At 35.6% G+C, this 16,193-nt stretch overlaps 1 protein-coding gene across 1 annotated transcript in view; it reads right to left on the bottom strand.

The window, feature by feature from the left end:
• The window catches only part of LOC145670748 (glycine receptor subunit alpha-2-like), a 118,437-nt gene extending 112,286 nt beyond the window's left edge, over nucleotides 1-6,151 (bottom strand). Inside the window, exon 1 of the mRNA XM_081739516.1 lies at nucleotides 5,983-6,151. Coding sequence (XP_081595642.1) covers nucleotides 5,983-6,056 — 74 coding nt within the window. The 5' untranslated portion in view covers nucleotides 6,057-6,151. The remainder of the gene's footprint in view (nucleotides 1-5,982) is intronic.
• Between the last annotated feature and the right edge of the window lie 10,042 nt (nucleotides 6,152-16,193).

Raw genomic sequence — 16,193 nt, 5'->3', positions numbered from 1 at the left:
AAAATTCCAATGTCTGAAAAATCCGGAATTCGGAAAAATTCGGAATTTAGGAAATTTCGGAAATTCGGAAACATTTCGAATATTTCCGAATTCCGGATTTTTTTCGAAATCGGACTTTTTCCGAAATCTGGAACTTTTCTGAATTCCGAAATTTTTCCGATTTTACTTTCAAGATTCTGGAAAGTAAAAATTCCGAAATTGGCTATCCCTAGTTTGTAGATCTACTGCTGTGTATTATAATCAGTACTATATAAACTGTAGTTCACATGTATTGTCTGACACAAGTTTATGCATGTTTTCCGCGGGATAGCTTTTTTTTTTCTCCTTGATGCGATGGAAGATATGAGAAAATCAGTTCGCTTAAAGTAATTGACTTTTAAAGCTGTGGATCCTGGTAAAATAACAAAACACATTACGTTTGCAAATGCAATTTTCACAACAAAAAACACACACAGTGTGACAAGCAGGAAAAGCAGAGAAACTGTTATATGATAAGACGACAGAAGCAAGAATCACGAGCTGAATGTTTAAAGTGTATAGCAAACAAAACAAAAACACCCGAGTATGTGGCGTAGTAGGTAATGTAGTAACCTATCAATCAGCTGATCCATGTTCGAATCTTCATCAAGTGCATTTTTTTCTTTTCGTTCTTGCAGTATTAGGTCCGTTACACAGTCAAGATTGTTACATTGGTTCTTATGGGAGCATAGGGTAACTGTCCCAATAATTGACACTGTCGTCTTTTTTCCGACGCAACAAGACTGCGGGACTAGGTACAAGCAAATGCTGCCACCTTTTCTTCCTTTGCAGTGTTGTTAATCCCACACCCTGTTAATATTTGCCTCTAAGTAGTAGTTCTCAAAGAAAACAGAAAATCGATGGACAGTGCAAAATAGTACTATAATAGCTATATTAGCGAAAGAAATAAACATGTTTATCCAGGTGGAAACTTATAAATCAGCTTGATAAGTTGGTAGAAAATTACATATGGTTTATTAGAATAAGATATTAGGAGATGTCAATTACTGGGTCACAAGGTGTCAATTACTGGTGAATCTCACAAATCTTGGTGTCAATTACTGGTACAATGATCAACTTTTCGTATACATATTGTAAAAAATAATAATTATTAGTCTATTATTTTTATGATGGTCTATATAGATGAAGGAAGGATGCCTTCGTACCTCTACGAGAGATCAGTAAGCCAGGCTCATTTAAAGGGTGAAGAAACTTGCAATTTGTCAAATATTGTTCTTATACTGTCAATTATTGGGACAGTTACCCTACATAGTAGGGATGGCCAGAACCGGTTCCTAGTGGAACCGGTTTTCGGGTCTCAACGGATCCGGTTCTAGAAGATCCGGTTCCGGAACCGGTTTCTCGGATCCAGGTCTGGAACCGGTTCTGAAAACAGAACCGGTTCCTCGCGGAACCTTCCTACGATGAGATTCGTCAGAAACTCTCATTTTCGGAGTTTTCTTTTTAGACTCCCTTCCTCGCTTAGAACATGCATTGTATGAAAGTAACATGAGAAAAACCCGCCAGAGTTAACTAACAAAAAAAGCAGACTTTGGCCAATGAACTTCGGGGCCATCCTTCGCGAGCAATAGTGCACATTTAAATTGTTAATATTACAAACTTGAGGAGCGCAATAGGAAGAAATAGTGGGGAAAAGTGTCTTAAAGATTCCAACTCGCTGCATGTATGACACGATTCGAAAAGGTATGAAGTGACGGTGTGGCTGAGTTAGGAGGATCCTTGACTCCCATGTCTGGGTTCGATTCCTGCTCGAGTCAGTATTTTTGTTTTTGCTTTAACCAATAAAGTAGCCATTTGCAACTACAAGTAAAATATTAATTCATCATATGTTAATAATATATAAAACAATAGAAATGTTCAAATCAGTTGTAAAAACTTTGAATATTTCATGTTAACGAGCAATAAAATGTAGCCTATTCCGCGTTGTATGTTGATACCACGAGTTATAGTTAGCACAGTCCACGAGTTATAGTGTAAAAAATGTCCTTAACGCTTCGTGTCTATATCTGTGAACAGGGTGCGAATTGACCAGACTTTTGCAATAGAGGATGAATTGTACTTCAGACGACAATAGTATGGCAAACTATGACAGTTGTAGCCAGAGGCACCATTTAGGGAGAGCAGGAGGGGTAATTGCCCCTCAAGAGTTTAAGGAATAAATATACTTTAATCGATTGTCTACTGATATACTAATATAAAACGTAAAAGTCTTATGTCGGTGGTGCTCTTGCCCCCTCAAGCAAAGTCTGAAATGACGCAGCTGGTTATAGCATACATCCAGTATTAACAAAGGGAATTTCTCCCTCATCTCCGCATCTTGTAATTCGCACACTGTCCACACGAAGCGTCTAGAACATTTTTTACACAATGACTGTGCTAACCATAATATAACTCGTGATATCAATATACAATGCGGAATAGTTTACATTTTATTGCTACTTAACATGGAGCATTGAAAGATTTGACAACTGATTTGAACATTTCTATTGTTTTATGCATTATAAGCACATGGCGAATTAATATTTTATGGCTACTTTATTGGTTAAAGCAAAAAACAAAAGAAAGTTGACGAGCTGAAATCCAACCTGGGACCCTTTGCACGGGGCTCGTAGATGCTCCTAACTCTGCCACTTCGTTACTTGGTAACTTTACGCGTCGTATCATATATGCACGAGTAGGAATCTTTAAGACGCTTTTTCTCCACTATTTCTGGCTATTGTGCTCTCTCAGTTTGTAATATTAACACTTTGAATGTGCACTACTGCCTCGCGAAGGATGGACCCGAAGTCCATTTACCAAAGTCTGCTTTCCCCTTGTAAGAAATGGTCACCTGGCGTCCGCTGGCGAACTTGGACACTATTTAGAGAATGATCAACTAAGCCTGAATGTAAAAAAAATCAGGTGGAAATACACACGAGGAGAAATTATGGGGATTGAAGTGAAGTTTTGTAATGAAACTCTATAAGAAACAAAGATTAATGTAGCCGCAGTCAGTTAGCATCAATTGAAAGCGCAACTAAACGCTTCAGACATGTGTAAGAAATAGTCGATCCGTTGGGATGATTGGGATAATCATGTCTTCAAACCTTATAAAAAGTTATGTTTTACTCGTTTGCGCGCATCATATTCTGTTTTTCAATGACTTCCAATGCTAAACTTAAATCCGCTATTACTTCTTTCCTCGTGTTCACTTCCACCTGAAATGTTATATTTAGGCATAGTTGACCATCCTCTAAATTGTATCGAAGTTTGTCTCAAGTTTCCAGTGGACGTCAGCTAACCACTTTCTTCCAAGTACTAAATGTATTCAAAGATTCATTTCAAACGGTCCATTCGAATTCCGTTATGATCGGACAGACAATCACGATGTTGCTTTTACATATTGACCGCGTATTTAGAACTTGCCCCCTTTTCCCCCTCAAAAGCGAATTTTTAAGAGGCATCATTCCGGCGAAATTAAACTACCGCTAATTTTACAGTAATTATGTGATATCTTCAAATAGATAAAATATAATTGAAATGTGGAACAAGAGCTGGCTAGACATTATTTTACATGAGATACCGTTATCATGGCTCACTTAGGCCTATCTACTTTCGATTTCGAGCCATTTTGAAAATCGGCTTTTATTTTCGCGTTTCTAAACGGCTGAAAACGGAAAGCCACTGGGTGACTTGTGATAACGGTACCTCACGTAAAATAATATTGTCTAGGGCGCTCTTGTTCCACATTTCAATTATATTTTGTATATTTGAAGATATTACATAACAACTGTAAAATTAGCGGTATTTTAATTTCGCCGGGAGGTCTCTTAAGGAAACGGAAGATGGGCTCACATATTTTAAAATAAGGTTTTTATGTTCATCTTTTCCTCTTATGATATATAGGTTAATGAATTATAGAAACCCGACTGGACCAAATGCTAAATACGGTATGACAAGACACAACCTCGGTGTCATCATTCTTAAATATTGAGCAAAAATGTGACTGCTTCCATTCCACGAAATTCTTAACCAGTTTCATGACTGCTTCGCAATACCAGTATAATAAAGGGTTTCTTCCAACCCCAACTGGTAAGAACTGACTGTGGTAAGCAGTGGCGTATTTAGGGGGGTTTCCGGGCTTAAGCCCCCCCCCCCCCGAAATCTTACTTACTATAGTAAAGTATACGAAATATTTTGAAGAATTTTCACATTTTCGGGCAAAGCCCTCTCCGAAAGTTAGCAAAGCCCCTCCCGAAACAAAATCGTAAATACGCCACTGGTGGTAAGATACTTTAAAAAAAAAAAAAACAGAGTTCGATTCTCGGCGGGAGCTCATGTGTTTCGGATCCCACGTTAAGCTGTAAGTCCATGTCTCATATAGCCTCGCTGGTGAATGGGACGCTAAAATCAAATCAACTACTACAACTAATAACAGACATTCTAGAAAGAGCTCTGCAGACCATTTTCCTCATAATAAACTTTTTTTCGCACCAAACTGAACAAACATATATGTATAATAACAAGCATTCTGTAAAACCTTCCGAAGCATTCAAACACTTAAAAACCTGATATTGGAACTTCCATCAAAAATAGGTTCTAGCAGACAAAGTAGGCTATTTTTGGCATTATTCAATTTGACCAATTGCTACATTTGCTAATGAAATGTTGACGTTGCGTGTTCTCCCTTAAATATATGCAAAGAAAAAAATTGACCAAAATTCCGGCGTTAGATACGTTAATTTATATAAAAACCGGAAAACAGGAGCTGGTCCAGTGAGTTGCTCTCTGTATTTATCGCTAGTTTAGTCAGTTTGTAACGACAATATTATAACCATGGGACTTCAAACTTGTGTTGCGTTCTTCAAGGTTTAAAGTTCTTACCATATGTCAGATTCTATCGAGAATCAAATTCATCGTGTATATTTCAAGGTGAAGTTTCCCTATCAATTCGAGAAATTTGTATTTCAGCATATAAGGGCAAATATTTTTGCCAACTTCAAATACCCTGCATTTTATTGAAGTTTATTTTATTATAAACCATTGCTTAATTCCATTACAGAATTGTTCATAATATTTGTCATATTATCTTCGACATTTTCAAGTATACATATATATATTTTTTTCATTTCTTTATGTAACGAAATGTGATGCCATAGTGACATTTTGCACTATGGTCTCTGTTTCTTTAAGAACTAAAGGTGAGGATTTTATATCTAAACGAAAAGTAAAATTAATTATATTTAGTTCCAGAATTAAAGATGATGGAAGCCAATGTGCTGATCACAGACAAAACTGAAATCCATCTCCTTTACTATAGCTAATAATGGACTACAATTGAACAGAGTTCAATTTTTTTTGAGCTGTAAAACTTATTCATAGTTTTTATTAATAGTAAAATCTAGAACAGTTTTACGCTTGTAAAATTCTACTTCATCTTGTTCGCTTGGCAATAAATATATAAATAAATACTTGCACAATATCGAATCACACCTTAAACTGTATCATATGTTTCTTTTTACTGAAGTCCTACCTTATCAATGAAAAAATAAACATAAAAAAGTAGTAAGGCGAAGATTCGAACGCGGGTCGCGAGAATGAGAATTCTGTACAGATCCAATGAGCTACGGAATAAGATATACAAGTCATCTACTCTATAAATACGATGGCAATAACCGTAAGCTTCACGCTGTGAAGAAACTTTTTTTTTTTTTTATTAAGTTTTATGATATTTGTAGTGTCTTGAGTTAACTGCAAAGAGAGGCGGTAGCAGGGAATGTGTACCGATTTCTTTCTCACAGTAAGAGCAAAAGATACTATCCCTCGAAAAAGACGCATAAACTTCTGTGACAGAGAATACAAAGATGCATTCATTTCAGAGTATTGTCTTTAAAAAAATACAAAAAAAAAAAAAAAAACACACACACACACACAAAAACATAAACAGAACTTTTATAAGCATACCGTGTAAACTGTTCCGTAGAGCAGAGTTCAGCTAGGAGAAACAAGCACAATTCGACATGGAATTGAAGTTCCATACGTTACGGGTGGTCAACTGACTTCTTAACTTTCATTTAGTGAACACCGTTAGCAGAACAACATACAAATCGTCGGCAAAGTACTCAACCGTCAATTCAATACATTCAACCGTCATCTTTTAACCTGCGCGCTTCAAGACAATAACGGGTGTTGTGCTGCTGAATGTTTGAAACCTACAAAGCAGTTGATCGACTCTTTTCCTTTATTTTATGTCACATGTCAACAATACAGCCACCCAGTGACTATAATTGGTTTGATCGATTGCGTAACTTTAACTTCTATTGCGTGTCAATCCTGCTAAATAAGAAACACAATAGTATATGGATTTCTGTTTACAAAGCTTGACAAGCTAAATTCATTGTCTCGTATCGGTCTCTATAATCATAGATATATTCATATTACATCAAAGAAGTACCAGAAAGAGAAAATATAAATAAGCAATTAACTTATCAGAAATGAACAATTGAATATTAAAATAGAAAGAATTTCTCAATAGCATACTAACGGTACCACTACAACAGCCAAGGACTGACATGTCCCTTGTATAATGAGTGTATTTCCAGGAATACTTGTTGTTAACTCCATTCGGAGAATGAGCTTTATTACTTTGATCATTTATTTCATCTTTATCAGATTTAGTATGGAGGCACGGTGGCTCAGTGGTACAGCGTTCACCTCTGGTGCGTGGAATTCCTGGTTCGATACCACCTGGCGCCAAGTAATGATGAGCAACTGCAAGACGAAGACCAAGACCGAGGTGGTCTTGGTTTTGCACATCCAGTCTTGGTCTTGGTCTTGGTCTTTCCTGCAAGAGTCTTGCAAGTCTTGCTTTTAAGAAATTTTGTGCTTTTCATACGTAAATTTTACTTTGGATATAAGGAATAATAAATTCTACTATGTTCCAATATTAACGGAAATACAATGTATGTTTCTAAATGTAATATAGTTTACCTTCATGTAAGTATGATGATAGCGTACAACATAGGCGATGGCCTTTATTTTTTTAATGGGTGCCCACCCTTCACTACTTATAAGATAAATCACAACTTTCGTAATCTTTTTTATATTTTTTTTAACAGTTCCAATACTCCATTACGTCCCAAACTGGGGAGGCTATCATTGAGACGCATGAAAAAAAAAAAAAATCAAGACGGCACAGATTACTGAAATACCATGAATTGCAAATGTATTTTTACACTCTAAAGGCGACATATTTTTTTTTTTCAACCACGATTACCTACTCTTTGTATTGAACAAACTTCCAATTAAATATCGAGATATTGTTTTACTGATAACAGTATGTACGCTATGGGGCACAAAAATGGACATTACGCAAAATCGATGAAACAGATTAGAGGCTTTCGAAACGTGGGCATAGAGAAAAAAAAAAGAGAGATAATTAGGTGGGTTGAACAGAAAACGAATGAGAAGGTGTTAGAAATAGTTGCAGTGGAAGAGAAACTGGTTGGGACATTGGCTGAGGAGGAACTATATTATGAGGGACGTTCTAGAGGGTATGGTGAAAGGAAAGAGAGTAAGAGGCGAAGGAGACTGTAGTTGAAGGAAAGTATTACAACAGAAATTTGCTACGCCAAGACGAAAAGATTAGGACCACCGTACATCGAAGCTTCTCAGTTGAAACAAGTGACCTGCCAATAATTGCAGAATACCTATGATAATGATAAGTTTAGTAATATTGGCCAAAAAAGAAAGACAAATTAAAATAATATTGATAATAATCAAACCCCAGATTTAAAGAAATCTGTAATATTTCGAGTTCGCTGTTGCTTTAATGGAAATAATTTCTGCGTTGCGTTCTTATGCACTGAGAAAAAATATTTTTTCAGTTCCGAAGTGTTTTTCATTTTTATTGCTTCACGGTTTATATTTTACAAATCTTCTTACTGGTTGTTTGTGGCGTTTTATCAGCAGACTACTTGAGGCAAAGAAACTGAAGGATGAAAAACAAATCCCTCTTTTCCTATATTTACCCCAGGACGAATCGACAAACTTTACCAGCTCGAAGGTTAAAGGATTAAGTTTACTCCAGATAACACACCTGTAGAAAGTTATCTCGATAGGTTATTTCTCGATAAGTAATCATTGCTTAAAAGTGCAGGAATGCGTCGTAACCCAGCACCAATGACACATTTCTTTGTGTGCAACAAACTTTGATTAGAATAACACCTGTGTGGCTTGAAAACGAGTAATAACTACAGAAAACGCGAACAACCGATTCAGGAAATGACATACTATAACTATATGCTACAAAGGCAGATCGGCTCACATGGATTGCATGAACTACTGGGAACACATTCACTCCGCGTGTAGGGGCAGCGGTAGCTCAGTGGTAGAGCGTTCACCCCCTGGTGCATGCAGTCCTTGGTTCGATCCCAGTCGCTCCAAGTGAGCTTCGTAGTGGACAAACACCATACCGTGGTTGTGTTTTTTCAGGGTCTCCCTTTCGTCCCACTTTCTTCATTCCACTATTTCATTAATTTCTCATCATCACCGTCTCCTTTCGCCTACGGCAGAACCGTGGGACGTAAAACTTAAAGATTTTCAAGTGTGCGTTTAGAAAGTAGTTCCATGAATGGTATCGAATTCTTCCGATGCATCGCACGTGAGGCCAAGCAATTATTATATGATTAGTGTAGAGCCCAGGCTTCACGAGTCCTCGCGATCACTAGAGTATTTTATCAGACAAGAACGTACACAGGGATGGCTCCCGGGTATCCGTACCCTCCCCCCAAAAAATCCCGATTTTTTGTAAAATTAGTGTAATTTTAGGCATGCTTTTACAAATTTTGATATAAATTATCCTATTTAATTTGGACTTTCCCACCTAAAAAAAAAAAATGTACCTCCTGAAATAAATGTCTGCGTACACGTTTGTTGTCAAACGTACGAAGCTTTAAGATTTATACATGCATGAATCATTTTATAAGAAAGTGAGTTACGATTTTAGACCTTAATGGTTATTGAAAAATCAATATTCAAGGGCGTTACAAATAATATCAGGTTTAAAATAAATGTTGATGCTGCCAAGAAGAAAGATTGTCACATTGAACTGACAGACAAAATAATAATAATAAAAATAAAAATAATGATCAAGGAATGTTTCAAGCTGCTAGAAACAGCCTATTGGTTAACACAGAGCAAGTAGTAGTCCCCCCGTTATGGCTAGCCGAGTCAGCAAAAATTTTTGTGACGTCATAGGTCAAAGGTCAATGACCTTGGCCCGGGGTCAATGACCTAGGGGTACCTAGGACCACCCCCTCTAAATTTTGGCAGGGGTACAATGGCCCACCCCCTAAATTTTGGCAGGGGTACATAGGACCACCCCCCTTAAATTTTGGAAATTGCCAAATCTAAAAACTTGGTATGGTAGGGTAGGACCATAGTATGTACCTCTATCAGTATTGGGGGTCTATGTCGTTCCCTTTCATGGGTAAAAAATTGCCAAAAATTCAAATTTCGGGGGTTTTTGACCTAATTTATCCCCTTGGATGAGGTGTTATTACCTTATATAGTTATATAGGCGTATACAGGGGTCCATTCCCTTTCATAAGACATGGGTATATTGGTGCACCCCTTGAAAAATTTGGGAGGGGTACCTTGGCCCACCCCTTAAATTTTGGAAATTGACCAATTTCAACATTGGGTATTATAGTACAGGACCCTAATATGTATTATGATAAATTTGGGTGGTCCACCTCGTTCCCTTCTAGGGGTACAAAATTGCCAAAATATAAACGTAAGCAATACGTAGTACCACGTGTTTGGTTTTTGGTCGATTTTATCCCCTTTGATGAGGTGTTATTATCCTATATAGTTATATGGTTATGTATAGGGGTCCATTACCTTTCATAAGATATGGGTATATTTGTGCACTCCTTTAAAAATTTGGGAGGGGTACTTTTGCCCACCCCTTAAATTTTGGAAATTGCTCATTTTACATATTTGGTATTATACTACAGGACCCTAATATGTATTATGATACATTTGGATGGTCCACTTCGTTCCCTTCTAGGGGTATCAAATTACCAAAATATAAAACGTAAGCAATACGTAGTACCACGTGTTTGGTTTCGACCCAAGTTATCCCCTTGGATGAGGTCCTATTACCTTATATGGTTATATGGTCATGTATAGTGGTCCATTATCTATCATAAGACATGGGTACATTTGTGCACCCCTTTAAATTTTTGGGAGGGGTACCTTGGCCCACCCCTTAAATTTTGGAAATTGCCCAATTTAAACATTTGGTATTATAGTACCGGACCCTAACATGTATTATGATAAATTTGGGTGGTCCACCTCGTTCCCTTTTAGGGGTACAAAATTGCCAAAATATAAACGTAAGCAATACGTTGTACCACGTGTTTGGTTTTGACCTAAGTTATCCCCTTGGATGAGATCCTATTACCTTATATGGTTATATGTATAGGGGTCTATTCCCTATCATAAGACATAGGTACATTTGTGCACTCCTTTAAAAATTTGGGAGGGGTACCTTGGCCCACCCCTTCAATTTGGAAATTGCTCATTTTATATATTTGGTATTATAGTACTGGACCCTAATATGTATCATGATAAATTTGGGTGGTCCACCTCGTTCCCTTTCATGGGTACGAAATTGCCAAATTTTAGTACAACCACGTGTTTCGTTTTCACCTAATTTATTCCCTTGGATGAGGTCCTATTACCTAATATGATTATATGGTCATGTATAGGGGTCCATTTTCTATCATAAGACATGGGTATATTGATGCACCCCGGGAGGGGTACTTTGGCCCACCTCTTTATTTTGGAAATTGCCCAATTTAAACATTTGGTATAATAGTATAAGACCCTAATATATATTATGATAAATTTGGGTGGTCCATCTCGTTCCCTTTCATGGGTACGAAATTGCCAAATTTTAGTACAACCACGTGTTTCGTTTTCACCTAATTTATTCCCTTGGATGAGGTCCTATTACCTAATATGATTATATGGTCATGTATAGGGGTCCATTTTCTATCATAAGACATAGGTACATTGATGCACCCCGGGAGGGGTACCATAGCCAATCCCTTAAATTTTGGAATTTTTTTAATTTAAGCATTCGCTATCATAGTACATGACCTCAATATGTATCATGATAAATTTGGGTGGTCCACCTTGTTCCCTTTCATGAGTAAAAAAATGCCAAAATATAAACATAAGCAATATGTTGTATCACGTGTTTGGTTTTTGGCCCAATTTATCCCGTTTGATGCGGTTCTATTACCGTATATGGTCATATGGTCATGTATATAGGTTCATTTCCTATCATAAGACATGAGTACATTGATGCACCCTTTAAAAATTTGGGAGGGGTATCTTGACTCATCCACTCAGTTTTAGAAATTGTTTTAATATAAGCATTTGGTATCTTCGTACAGGTCTTCAATATGTACCACTATAAATTTGGATGGTCCACATCGTTCCCTTTCATGGGTAAAGAACTACCAAAAATCAAATTTCGGAGGTTATTGACCCCTATTTAGCACGTTATATGGTTTATTACCTTTATATGTTTATGTTCTCTTTTAAATTTGGGAACTATAAAATAACATAATTTGGTAAACGTTTTCTAGGACCCATTGGTGTTCCTCTTATGGCCAAATATTCAAAATTTAAAGGTTATTGAACGGCTTTATTATTGAATAACTACAGGATTTATTACTTTTTCATAAGACACAGGTGTATTTGTGTACCAATCTTAAATTTCGGGAGGGGTGCATTTCTTATTGTCATATCAATAATTGGTAATTGTTCTTAAAATTGGATAGTATTTCATTCATTGGGTAAATCATTATGATCACGTGATCAGTTATTGACCTATGATGGGATTAGGAGTCCAGGACATTGGTACATTTAAACTTTGTAGGATAATTTGAGAATGCGTCATTGGTATTGATTATTACAGCCAAATATAAACGTAAGCAATACGATGTACCACGTGATTGACCTTGATGAGGTAGTGTACAGGGATACATAGCTAACCTTATTGAATCTTATGACTCATAGTCTTAAGGGAATACATGCTACAACACTGGCAAAGTTATTGTTGATGTAATTTGATTGGTTGATCACTATCTTTCGTGCAATCTGATTGGTTGCTGATTTTCAAATCTTTGCTGCATTCAGTTTTAAGTTTTGTTTAACATTTAAAAATCTTGGTTTCGTTCAACATTTTGCACTCACTGATAAATATGATCAAAACCGTTTATTTGTTAATCGAATAGTTAAAAACCGGATAAAGTTTGACGGTTAACCGTGAAACGTAAAATTTTTAGTTTGACTTTTTTTTGTTTGAAACTTTTTGTTTGAAAATTCTTGCTTTCAAATTTTTGTTTGAATTTTTTGTTTCAAAATTTTGTTTGACATTTTTTTTGACAACTTTTGTTTCAAAATTTTTTTGTTTAAAAATTTTTCGTTTGAAATTTTTGTTTGGAATTTTTCGTTTCCAAATTTTTTCGTTTAAAATTTTTTGTTTAAAATTTTTTGTTTCAAAATTTTTTCGTTTGAAATTTTTTGTTTCAAAATTTTGTTTCAAAGATTTTTGTTCTAAATTTTTGTTTCAAAGTTTGGTTTGACATTTTTAAAAGTTTGTGCACTCATTAGTAAAGAACCGGAACTGTTTAGAGCAAAAACCTTTGACAACATTGTGGTGCAATAGTACACGTCAGAACCTGGGGTTGTACTTGAAATGAAAAAACACAATTCATTGAAATGGATCATTTTATTACACTCCACATACATCCATACCAGATAGTGGTTCTGGATATTGTCGATACAATGTATTTTGAACTTCTTGCACTAGTTTGTCTTTAGCATATAATTTTAATTCCAATTGAAGTCTTTTAAGATCTAATGCAATATCAATTGGTGGAAACTCAATGTCCATTTGATCACAAATAAACTGTTTATCAATACAGGTATGCACTAGCCGGAACTGTTTAGAACAAAAACATCTGGCAACGTTGTGGTGCAATAGTACACGTCAGAACATGATCATGCAACGTCATCAGTTTTGCATCATATATAAGTATCGTTGGAGTTAGTATTCATGATAACGTCATCATGGCTACTTGTCTGCAGTTTCTAAACACACGTGATGTGATGAAATCATTTACCAAGATTACTAATTTACAACAGAATGTACCTTATAGAATCTTAGCTAGCCAAATGATCCCTACAAAGTTTGGATTAAGAATCGTAGTGAAGCTTGAAAATGATAAGAATATAATTTTACCAGCAAGATATTTACCCATGGAAGCATCAAAACAAGAAGAACTGCTGCGTTTCTTAAATACTGGATCTGTATCTTTATGTTACAAAGGATTCTTGGGTCGAAGTCATCAACTTGAATTTAGTACACAGCCGGATTCGTCAGCCATTGTGATGAAATCATGAATTCAAACGTCAGACATAGTTGTATGAATTTGGTTGGTCAGCATGACGTCAGCAACTGTGATGAAACCATGAATTCAAACGTCAGCACATTCCTTACCAATGACGTCAGCAATAACTATAAACCAGCAAATACAGTGTCAGCTCATGAAATCATTTGAGCAAGTGCTTTTCAGGAGGAAAGATGTGTACTTCTAACGATAAAGAGTTCATCTTCGCAAGCTATTATCCAATAAATATATTTCAAACAAAACATGTGATGATTGGTATCAGTGCTAGAACATTTGAACCTGTGATTCGATTGGGCAAAGCAGAACAATTTGGTGTACAACTGACCTGTGAAGAATGGCAAATATTATGTTCACGAATCGACCAAATGAACGATTATTTTCATGATGAGCTAAATGTGACCATAGTCAAATCATTAGGCTCAAATCATGAAGTGGTGCTGCGTACAGTCCTCGAAGAGAAGATGGTGCTGTTACGTAAAAAGAGTACATTCCATGTCCCTCGCAATATGGTGTATCTAACACAAACTGAATGGAACAAATTCATCAGCGTATTTCAGTGTGTGAAACATGCAGTGGAAGTGTGCAACAAAACTAGTATATTCCTGAAAAAGTACTATTTTGAAAAATGTGTTATGCATATTGTACAACATGTATCTAGATATTGTGATGGTTGTCAACATCGTTCGTGGGTGCATACCTGTATTGATAAACAGTTTATTTGTGATCAAATGGACATTGAGTTTCCACCAATTGATATTGCATTAGATCTTAAAAGACTTCAATTGGAATTAAAATTATATGCTAAAGACAAACTAGTGCAAGAAGTTCAAAATACATTGTATCGACAATATCCAGAACCACTATCTGGTATGGATGTATGTGGAGTGTAATAAAATGATCCATTTCAATGAATTGTGTTTTTTCATTTCAAGTACAACCCCAGGTTCTGACGTGTACTATTGCACCACAATGTTGTCAAAGGTTTTTGCTCTAAACAGTTCCGGTTCTTTACTAATGAGTGCACAAACTTTTAAAAATGTCAAACCAAACTTTGAAACAAAAATTTAGAACAAAAATCTTTGAAACAAAATTTTGAAACAAAAAATTTCAAACGAAAAAATTTTGAAACAAAAAATTTTAAACAAAAAATTTTAAACGAAAAAATTTTGAAACGAAAAATTTCAAACAAAAATTTCAAACGAAAAATTTTTAAACAAAAAAATTTTGAAACAAAAGTTGTCAAAAAAATGTCAAACAAAATTTTGAAACAAAAAATTCAAACAAAAATTTGAAAGCAAGAATTTTCAAACAAAAAGTTTCAAACAAAAAAAGTCAAACTAAAAATTTTACGTTTCACGGTTAACCGTCAAACTTTATCCGGTTTTTAACTATTCGATTAACAAATAAACGGTTTTGATCATATTTATCAGTGAGTGCAAAATGTTGAACGAAACCAAGATTTTTAAATGTTAAACAAAACTTAAAACTGAATGCAGCAAAGATTTGAAAATCAGCAACCAATCAGATTGCACGAAAGATAGTGATCAACCAATCAAATTACATCAACAATAACTTTGCCAGTGTTGTAGCATGTATTCCCTTAAGACTATGAGTCATAAGATTCAATAAGGTTAGCTATGTATCCCTGTACACTACCTCATCAAGGTCAATCACGTGGTACATCGTATTGCTTACGTTTATATTTGGCTGTAATAATCAATACCAATGACGCATTCTCAAATTATCCTACAAAGTTTAAATGTACCAATGTCCTGGACTCCTAATCCCATCATAGGTCAATAACTGATCACGTGATCATAATGATTTACCCAATGAATGAAATACTATCCAATTTTAAGAACAATTACCAATTATTGATATGACAATAAGAAATGCACCCCTCCCGAAATTTAAGATTGGTACACAAATACACCTGTGTCTTATGAAAAAGTAATAAATCCTGTAGTTATTCAATAATAAAGCCGTTCAATAACCTTTAAATTTTGAATATTTGGCCATAAGAGGAACACCAATGGGTCCTAGAAAACGTTTACCAAATTATGTTATTTTATAGTTCCCAAATTTAAAAGAGAACATAAACATATAAAGGTAATAAACCATATAACGTGCTAAATAGGGGTCAATAACCTCCGAAATTTGATTTTTGGTAGTTCTTTACCCATGAAAGGGAACGATGTGGACCATCCAAATTTATAGTGGTACATATTGAAGACCTGTACGAAGATACCAAATGCTTATATTAAAACAATTTCTAAAACTGAGTGGATGAGTCAAGATACCCCTCCCAAATTTTTAAAGGGTGCATCAATGTACTCATGTCTTATGATAGGAAATGAACCTATATACATGACCATATGACCATATACGGTAATAGAACCGCATCAAACGGGATAAATTGGGCCAAAAACCAAACACGTGATACAACATATTGCTTATGTTTATATTTTGGCATTTTTTTACTCATGAAAGGGAACAAGGTGGACCACCCAAATTTATCATGATACATATTGAGGTCATGTACTATGATAGCGAATGCTTAAATTAAAAAAATTCCAAAATTTAAGGGATTGGCTATGGTACCCCTCCCGGGGTGCATCAATGTACCTATGTCTTATGATAGAAAATGGACCCCTATACATGACCATATAATCATATTAGGTA

Source organism: Thermobia domestica, chromosome 14 (assembly GCF_964235325.1).
Source record: "Thermobia domestica chromosome 14, izTheDome1.hap1.1, whole genome shotgun sequence".
Classification (NCBI taxonomy): Eukaryota; Metazoa; Arthropoda; class Insecta; order Zygentoma; family Lepismatidae; genus Thermobia; species Thermobia domestica.
This window is presented reverse-complemented; position numbering and strand designations above follow the sequence as displayed.